The sequence below is a fragment of the Urocitellus parryii genome, chromosome 1, assembly GCF_045843805.1.
Source record: "Urocitellus parryii isolate mUroPar1 chromosome 1, mUroPar1.hap1, whole genome shotgun sequence".
NCBI classification, from domain to species: domain Eukaryota; kingdom Metazoa; phylum Chordata; class Mammalia; order Rodentia; family Sciuridae; genus Urocitellus; species Urocitellus parryii.
In genome coordinates, this window is record NC_135531.1 from 275,391,385 (window position 1) to 275,400,791 (window position 9,407).

At 46.5% G+C, this 9,407-nt stretch overlaps 1 protein-coding gene across 1 annotated transcript; it reads left to right on the forward strand.

Moving 5' to 3' along the window:
* The first annotated feature begins 8,291 nt into the window (after positions 1–8,291).
* Positions 8,292–9,206, forward strand: LOC113188103 (putative G-protein coupled receptor 148). The gene has a single exon (XM_026396275.2). The coding sequence runs from the start codon at positions 8,292–8,294 to the stop codon at positions 9,204–9,206; it is 915 nt and encodes a 304-aa protein (XP_026252060.2).
* The last annotated feature ends 201 nt before the right edge of the window (positions 9,207–9,407 follow it).

Genomic DNA, 9,407 nt, shown 5'->3' on the forward strand with positions numbered 1-9,407 from the left:
AACCACTTATCATTATTTAAATTATAAGATGAAGAAATGCCATCACCATTGCTATCTGCTTTTAAAGATATTTCTTTATGCTCTAGGTTTGGTAAAGATGCATGTTCGTGTTGCTTTTAGAGATGTGTGTTTAAATATAAGTATTTTAGGGGCTGGGGATGTGGCTCAAGCGGTAGCGCGCTCGCCTGGCATGCGTGCGGCCCGGGTTCGATCCTCAGCACCACATGCCAACGGAGGTGTTGTGTCCGCCGAGAACTAAAAAATAAATATTAAAAAAAAATTCTCTCTCTTTCTCTCTCTCTCTCCTCTCTCACTCTCTCTTTGGGAAAAAAAAAATAAATAAATAAATATAAGTATTTTAGAGAAAGAAAACATTCTATTAAAGCCAGGGGCTGACTCTTTAGAATAACCAATCTCAGGAGTCCTTTGAAGAATGTCTGTAGATCAAAATTTCTGTTGGAAAAAAGTGGAGAAGGAAGCTGGAGAATTCCCCTCCACCTGAAGAAGGCAGGTTGAGACGTAGGGTTAATTCCCTGGGAGACTCTCATCAGGGGAACGTGTAATTTTCCTGTCCTCAGAAGTGAGAGTACCTAAGGAGGCTTTGTGGTTTCACCCAGTCCTCATGTCACCCTGTGAGCTGCCCCTGGATGACTGACACTCACAGCTGATATTTAGTCAATGTTTCTTCTCGGTGTCGAGGGCCTGATGCTCGGCAATCACCCATTCCCTCCCATCCTTCCTGCTCTTTTTGAGAAGAATAACAGAGGAGATTGTCTAAGCTTTGTGGACTGAAGTGGTTTTCAAAATACCAAAGAAGGGAGGTCCTAGAACAGAGCAAAACAGAAGGAGAGGTCCTTAAAGAGGGGGGGGGGTGTGTTTATTGTGGGGAGGATGCCGTCTGGTCCTCAGGGGAGGTGGTGAATGTCCTGGAAGCGTCTGCTTCTCTTCCTTGACTTTCTGCCAGCAGCCAATGAGCACGTGGCCTCGTTTCTGTACTTCCCGGTCAGCTCATGGGTTCTGCCCGTCAGCAGTAACTCAGACATGGGCTCTGACCTTGGCGGCAGACACGGCTTAACGGACCCTAAACACCAGGAAGTAAAGGACCTCCTCCATCTCCGAGATCACGGTCTTTGTTTCTTCAGAATTCCACACGTGGGTCTGAGAGGGGTCTAGCTGGACCCAGCCACCCAGACCCAGATGGCAGCTGGCAGCCTCCTCTTCCTGCCGTAGCCCTGTGCTTGGGCTGGGTAACAAAAGTCAGCACACTGGGCGGCTTAGACTCCTCAGGGCTTGGGGGTTAGAAATGCAACCTAAGGTGTCCTCTGAGGTATCTCTCCTTGGCTGGCAGGTTGCCAAATGCCAATGTCTCGGCTTGGCACAGAATCACGAGCCACCACACAGCTTTGTAGGTTCAAACAGCAATTCTTTATTCCCGATCTCACACTGCCTCCACACAGGTTCAGGGGCAATCCCAATCTTCCGCACAATTCACGTCCTAAATACTTTCTCTCCACGAGAACTCAGGGGGAACTCAGGCAGCAGGCACGCCCTACTCCCAGCAGGAATAATCTTCAACCTCCAACTTCCCTAAAACTCCTATTGTCACGCCCTAAACCCAAGGACGGGGATACTTCCTGCAGGATACACCCTAATCCTGGATCCACCCTGGTCATTGAGCAGAGTCACCTTTCTCAAACACACAAGCAAGGTTGCAGCAAATTTCCAAGGCAAGTCCATTTAACATGGGGTATGCTGGCAAGGATTACGATGCGTCATACCTACTTGGCAATGGCTCTCAGTAGCAGGTGGCCTCCACCTTCCTGTCCCTTTACATGGTCTTTTCTCTCTGTGTATGACATCCTGATGTCTGTCTCGACCTCCTCTTAGGACCCAAGGACACCAGTCAGATTGGATCAGGGACCATTAATAGAATCGTTTTACCTTATTGACCTCTTTAAAGGTCCTATCACTAAATACAGTCACATTCTGAGGCACTGAGGTTTAGGACTTCAACAGAGGAATTTTAGGGGGACGTTACTCTGTCTAGGACACCTGCTCAGTAACCCAGGATTTTTTTTTTCTTTTAAAGAATGCAATTCACCTACCCAACCTTGGTGATGTTGGGGGAAAAAAATGCTAAACAAACAACAAGAACAAAACATGGACTCAGACACCAGAGGGGCTGGGGTTGAAGTGAGGGTTCACCATCAACCCACAGCTCCCTCCCTGAATGTTCTGCAGTCACCTTCTCCCATGAGGCAGGGATGAAAACATGACCTGCTCCCCACCTCTGCAGCCTGTTGGGAGGACCGCATGGAGCAGGCGTGGGGCCCTTCTATGTTGGCCTGGTGCACCTGGCCCACGGGCTTAGAGAGGGGCACCCAGGCTTGGAATCCCTGGTCCAGATTCTGGAATCATGATCTCGAGCTCATTGTCCTTGGCCAAGTTACTTCTTCCTCCATTCCCCAATTTTCTGAATAGTGGGAATACGGTAGTATTGACTTCATAGGCTTTTTGCATGGATTAAAGAGATGGGCACCTCCTGAGCCATCTTGTAGGACAGTCAACCACACTGTCCTTGGGCATATTGTGCATCTGTCATTGCCCTTCTCTTTTGCTCCCTTCCAGTCTAGTCCCGTTGTCCCCTTGGATTTTGTTTGAAGTGGGGGGTGTCTGTTCAGCAGGGTCACCTTGTGGACTCTCCAAGGTGAGAGAAGTGGAAAATCCTCTCAGCTCAGTGACCGAGAGCCCAGGATCTCGAGCCCAAGGTGGTGATTGCCCTCCAATCTGTCTTGCTCACCCAAAGTCCTAGCATGCTCCTGCTGCTGACCAGGAGGGCATAGGATGGGGAGCTGCGTGGACCCCCACAGTTCATAGTCTCCTGGAAACTGGGCTCAGAGCACGTGTCCTCCTGTGGAGCCATTAGCACCATCTTTACATACTGATATAGAACCAAAGACCAATCAAATGAGAGTAGGCAAAGACTCTTTCCTCTGAGCTCATGTTCTGGCAGAGACTCAGGGGCCAGCAGAGGAGTGAGAAAGCTTTATAGTGGGAAAAGGGAAAGGCTTCAGGTGTGCCCTGACCTGAGGCTGCTGGCAGGGGGAAGCTGCGCATAAGCTAAATAGGAGAGGGACAGCTGACGTGATTGGTTAGGGGCATATTTGACTTTCCCTGTTTGGTCCCAGGTGTGTTATGTTTTTAGAACCCAAAGATAAAAAATGCAGGACAGAAATTAGGAAAAGTGCCAGCGAGTGATCAAGTCTTGGCTGTTTGGGGCCAATTCTTACAGGCTTTATTCTTTGGCTTCCTGGTTGTCATTACAGCAGTCTGACTTCCTGCGAGCCTGACTGCTCAGGCTGGCTTCCTGGTCTGGTGACCGGACATAAGAGGTTGGTTTCCTGGGCTGGTTGCTGCAGATTGTAGGTCAGAGTTTTATATATGGCCTGGTCATTTCTCCTTATATTCTCTCTGTCCCCAAGGGAAGCATGTTGTGTTCAGGGTTTGCCCTGAGCAAGGCTCTTAAGGAGGCCATCTGGTGTGCTTTGTCACCTGCCACAGGACTTTTGCAGAGAGTGGGGGTGGCTGGCTCTGATTTGTTCAGGGTGCTTGGAGATAATAACGTAATTCTTTGCTGAGGTCTCTTGGCTCCTGTGTCTAACTCAAAGTGGAAACCAAAGTAATATTTTGGGTTAGAAGGAAGTTGTTGTTCCCCATTTTAGAATTTCAGAAGGCAGCTCTAATAACTGTCTCTAAATGGAGTTAATATGTAGAAAGGGGAACTAATTACATGGCCTTGGCTGCCCCAAGTTCCTGGTATGCAAATATACTTCTGAGAAGAATGGATTTGGAGACGGGGAAATTCTGGGTGTATGATCGTAAAGAAATTCCTGATCTTCCTGAGGTCTCATAAATAAATTAAGGGAAATAAAACCTGCTTTCATTTATTATGCAGATTTCCAACCCTCTTGAAATTCATATATATGAAAAGTATTTAAGCCACTTCCTGTGGTTCAAGGGTCCACTGTGCAAATTTCCTTTTTGCTGGGCCACATGCTCTGCAGTCAGGGTTCATGTCCAATACCACCCTGGGCAGACAGCACTTTGTCCTAGCTCTTCACCTCTGGTGGGCATCACAATAGTTACCATTTTATCTCCACTTGTATCTAAGTACTTCAAAATCTGATAGTAAGAAGTGTGAATCTACAAGCTTCCTTTTTCTTCTGTTCTTAGTGCATTACAGTTATACATAATTGTTGGGTTTGTTTTCACAAGATCATGTATGCATGGAATCTGGTTTATTCCATTTCAGTCCCCAACCCCTCACCCCCATTTTCTCTTCATTCCTCTTTCCCACTATTCTCCTTCTTCTACTCTAGTAGTCCTTCTTTCTGAAGGAAATTTGGTTATTTTTGATGGGTGCTTTATAAATCCACATAAGGGCAGAATTCACTGTGGTGTATTTGTACATGCACGTCGTGTAATTTTGTTGATTTCATTCCACATTTCCTTCCCTTTCCTGTCCTTCTCTCTCCATCTCACTCTTCTATACCACTGACCTTCCCTATGCCTTTGTGATATCCAACCCTGCTCCCATTTCCCCTTATTTTACTCAGCTTCCCCTTATGAGAGAAAACATTTGACTCTGGATTTTCCGAGTTTGGCTTATTTCACTTAGCACGGTATTCTCCAATTCCATCCACTTATGGAAAATTCCATAATTTACTTTTTTTTTAAAAAAATTTGTTTTCATAGGTTATACATGACAGTAGAATGTATTTTGACTGTTATACATATATGGAGTATAATTTCCCAATCTTCTGGTTGTGCATGATATGGAATTACATTGGTCCTGTATTCATATATGTATAAAGGAATGCAATCTCCTATTCATGCTACTATCTTTCCTATTCCTATTCTCTCTCCATTCCCTTCATTCCCTTATGTTTAATACAAAGTATTTTTATTCTTCCTTACCACTGCCCCCCACCTTATTGTGAGTTAGCAGCCACATATCAGAGAGAACATTCGGCCCTTGGTTTAGGGGGATTGGCTTATTTCACTTAGCATGGTATTCTCCAGTTGCATCCATTTACCAACAAATGCCATCCATAATTTCATTTTTTTTTATAGCTGAGTAAAACTCCATTGTGTATAAGTTCTGTATTTTTTTAGTCCGTTTATCTATTGGTGGACATTTGGGCTAGTTCCATAAATTGACTATTGTGAATTGCACTACCTAAAAGTATTGACATGGCTGTATCATTATAGTATACTAATTTTAGTTCTTTTGGATAAATACTGAGGAGTGGCATATCTGGGTCATATGGTGGTTCCATTCCTAGGTTTTTGAGGAATCTCCATACTTCTTTCCAAAGTGGTTGAACTAATTTGCAGTCCCACCAGCAATGTAAGAGTGTATCCTTTCCCTACATCCTCCCCAGCATTGGTTATTATTTGTATTCTCGACAACTGGCAAGGCTACTTCTTACTCACAAAATAAGTTTAAACCCTTGGAGTGGTATGGAGGTCCTCCAAGTCTGGTCCTGAGTGCCCTGAACAAACCTGCTCTCCAATAAATCCCAGCTAATACTCATGCCTGCAGCATCAGGTAGGGTTCACCTTGGCTCCCACTGTTTCTCTTTGCCTGCAATCAGCATCTCTCCTCTTCCTCCCCACCTCACTCCTTCCCTGTTTCATGTTAGTTCTCATCCTTGAAAGACCTCACTTCTTCCAGGAAGCCTTCTCTGACTTCTTCAGACCACAGCGCTCACTTATTTTCTCACAATACTTCCAAAGCACACCTGGCTTTCTTGCTCATTTGGTGAATAAGTAAAACTAAACAAGTTCTTGGTGAGAGTTATCTAATTAAACCGTAATCTGCATTATCCACTAAACAATGAGTTCAGGAGTCAGAGACTCTCACTGCCTTATACCCTCACTGATCAGGAATATGCATTATATGTCTCAGTGCTCAATGGAGGTTGGTTGAGAACAAGAGCAAAACAACGTGTCCCGTGGGCTAGGGAGTCAGCAATTAAGGAGGACGTTTGATAAGAGCAGATGTGCAGTCTTCTTTTTAATATCGAGGGGTTCTCATGTAAGATTTTCATTGGAAATCTACCACTAAAAGAAGCTTGACAATCAATGACTTTGAGAATGACGCGGCCTTTACAATTTCTATTCCTCTCTGTAGAACTGGAGAGTATAGAAAATAAATGCCTGGGGTTTATAAGCAAAATCCATCCGCTCTGGGAAGATTCTCCATAAAAGGCGACAACACAATATCCAGCAAAAAGGAACGAGGTCTTCAGTGGGAGATTCCTTGCGGAGCTGGGTAGCATTTAGGTGCTCAGGAAGGTGGAGTAGTGACATCTCCATTGTGATAAGTCCTTTGGGAAATCAATCTGCTCCACCTCTTCTGGGCCTGTTTGTTCTACTTGAAGTCTAGAGGACAGATGAAGTGACAAAAACCCATCTAACTAGCTCAAATAACAGAGGGATGTGTTAAGGTCTTAGAGCCCATGGAGGGAAAATGAGGCATCTCCATGAAATCAGAAGTTCAGCAGAGAAGGTTGCTTGCCCCTCGTCTACATGAGCTTCTGTGGCCTCTCGGGGGCTTCATAGCCTCATTTATCTCTGTCCTCTCCTCCCTCTCTCTCTGTCTCGGTCTCTTCTGCTTGCTCATACTACAACTTAACTAGGAGGCTAGCTACTTAACATCATTCTTTGTGTGCCTTGGGTCAGGAGATAGACTCTGATCGACTCAGTGCAATCTACAGAATGATTTTCAGTTGATGTTGTAGGTCATAGGAAAGGAGGGGGGCAACCAGGGCCACAGGGTCATCGCCCTGGATGGGGTACAGGTGGGCAGGCGGCAGCTGCCATCTCCTCGACAGGCTTCACAGCTACAATGGTGATAGGGTAGTTCAAAGGTCCCCAGCTACCACCCAGTCTGCCATTCATTGCTGTGCGTGCTTGAGAAGGTTTATTGAGGCTACTGTGTCTGCTTTGTCATTTGGCAGCAATCCCATGATTCCAGCACTTTCCTGGACCTGCAGTCTATTGGCTTCCTAAAAATAGAAACAATATTCCTACCTGTGGAGTCTAGCTGGCAAAGGACACGGGTATAGGAGAACCTGAGAAGGCACTCATTGGGTCTTGCATTTGACATGAGCTTCCTCGTAGTGGTCCAGAGGGCCAGTCCTGGCATGGGGGTCCGAAATCCAAACTCTGGCTCCAGTATGCAAAAGCCATGTGGCCTTGAGGAGGTGGCTGTGTGCTAGTCAACCTTCTATCACTGTAACGAACACCTGAGGTGGTCCACTGATGAGAAGGGGCTCACTTTGGCTTACAGTTCTGGAGGTTCCAGTCCATCGTTGCTGGTCCCACTGCTTTGGGGCAGATGGCAAGGCAGCACATCATGGACTGAGCAGTAGCACAGGGACACTGCTCACCTCCAGGCCAGGAAGCGAAAGGGGGTCAGGAGGGGGCCTAGAGTTCTGTATCCTCTTCAAGGCCACGTCCCTGGTGACGAAAGCTCTCCCACTAGGCCCCACCATCTCCCAGTAGTGCCATCCTGGGGACCAAGTCTTTAACACTTAAGCATTTGGGAGACATTCAAGATCCAAACCGTAATTCTTAGCCTTTCTAAGTCTTTTTCATTTCATTTGTGAAAAGTGCATTTTAAAACTACTTGCTGAGAATTAAAACAAACTGGGGGTCCTGAGGAATATGCTCTGAGATAGGTTTTAACTCCTGGAGAGAGTCCAGCAAATGTCACCCCTGATCGCCATCATTACTGTTCCTCTCCCTTTCCTGGAAGGCCCCGAATGAATGACGCCTCCACGGTCCTCACCGCTCTTGACCCCACCTCTTCCCCAGACCTCGGCAGGCCCTAGGTGTTAACATGGGCTTAGTGGTTAATCAGTTGACTTGATAATATGCTTTAGGCTCTTACTTCAAGAAGCTCTTACAATCCAAGAAAGAAAAAGACGCATGAAGAATCAGACTGCTGACCTGAATTGGAGCAATCTGCTGGGTGCTCAGAACAAGTCTTTCAAACCTCCTTTTTGTATGATTTGCTTATGTGCCCCTCCCTCAACTAAACAGAGGATTTCTCCTATTTCACTGATCCATATCAATACTATCTAAAATTGTCTTCCTCTATCCCAAGGGATGTGCATCTATTCCTCGAGAAGGGAAAGCTGAGAGTCACAAGAGCAGCTTCAGCACAGAGTCACTGATTCTTGTCCCGTTCTCCTCCAGGAGCTGAGCCAGCCCCAAAGATCATGAACGTGTCTTCTGAGCATTGCAACATATCAGATTGGCTGAGGCTGGAAGCATCGGTGAAGGCCTCTGTGTATTTGGTTGCTTTCTCCTTCGCCACATTCATCACCATCGTCATTGTCACCATAGTGTCACAGGATCGGAAACTGAGGAAAGAGGTCCGGCACATCCTCCTCTGCCACCATCTGCTGTGCATCTCCTCCTACTGTGGCCTGGGGGTTGTTTTCCAAGGAATGCGGGCCCTGCTGGCCCACAGCCCGCGGCTCATCTGCTGGGTGGTGTTTGGGGTGCAGCTAAGTGTTGGAGAAGGGATTCTCTGCACTCTGGCCTTGATGGCTCTCAACACTTACCTGGCGATTTGCTGGCCACTGAAATCTCTGTCCTTTGTGGGTTCAGTTAAGTACAGGATTCTGGCTGGAACTTGGACGACCATAATACTCAAGAACGTCTGCTTATTCCTCATCGAGGTCACTAACTTAGCCCCCATTGCTGTTTTTAAGTTGGAACCCCTATGCCCTGTGACCTTGAATAGCATTCCTGCCAGAGCCACGGGCTTGGTTTTCCTGTTCCTGCCTTTATCTGTCGTTCTTCTAAGTTACTCTCTGATCTATCGAGAAGGGAAACGAGCCGGCCATTTTGATAGGTCCAACCTCAAAGCGAGGAAAACAGTTCTTATTCATTTAGTGCAGATCAGTCTACACGTACTGCCAACCCTGATCATCTTGGGTTTAGGCAAGAGGTGTGGGGTGTCTTTCTTTGCTCTAAATCTGGTGCTTTTTGGTGTCTTTGCATTTGCCCAGTGTTTTAACCCGCTGGTCTACGGGCTTCAGAACACAGAACTGCGGAGCAGGTTGCACCACGAGGTGTGCTGTCGCCTGGGCTCTGGTCACACGAGGAGCAGCAGAGGGCCGGTCTAGCAAAACTCCGCCAGTTTGAATGGATAACTCCAATGCTAAGAGACACATCAGCAAGGGCCAGGACCCGCCTTTGACTCAACCCCAAATGGGTATCTTTATTTGGTTACGAAAGTACCTGAGTAAACCAAAATGATGTTTTGCCGCCACGTACACTGAACTGGCCTCTGTGAGATCATCTTCGCGTCTTTAATTTTAAACTGA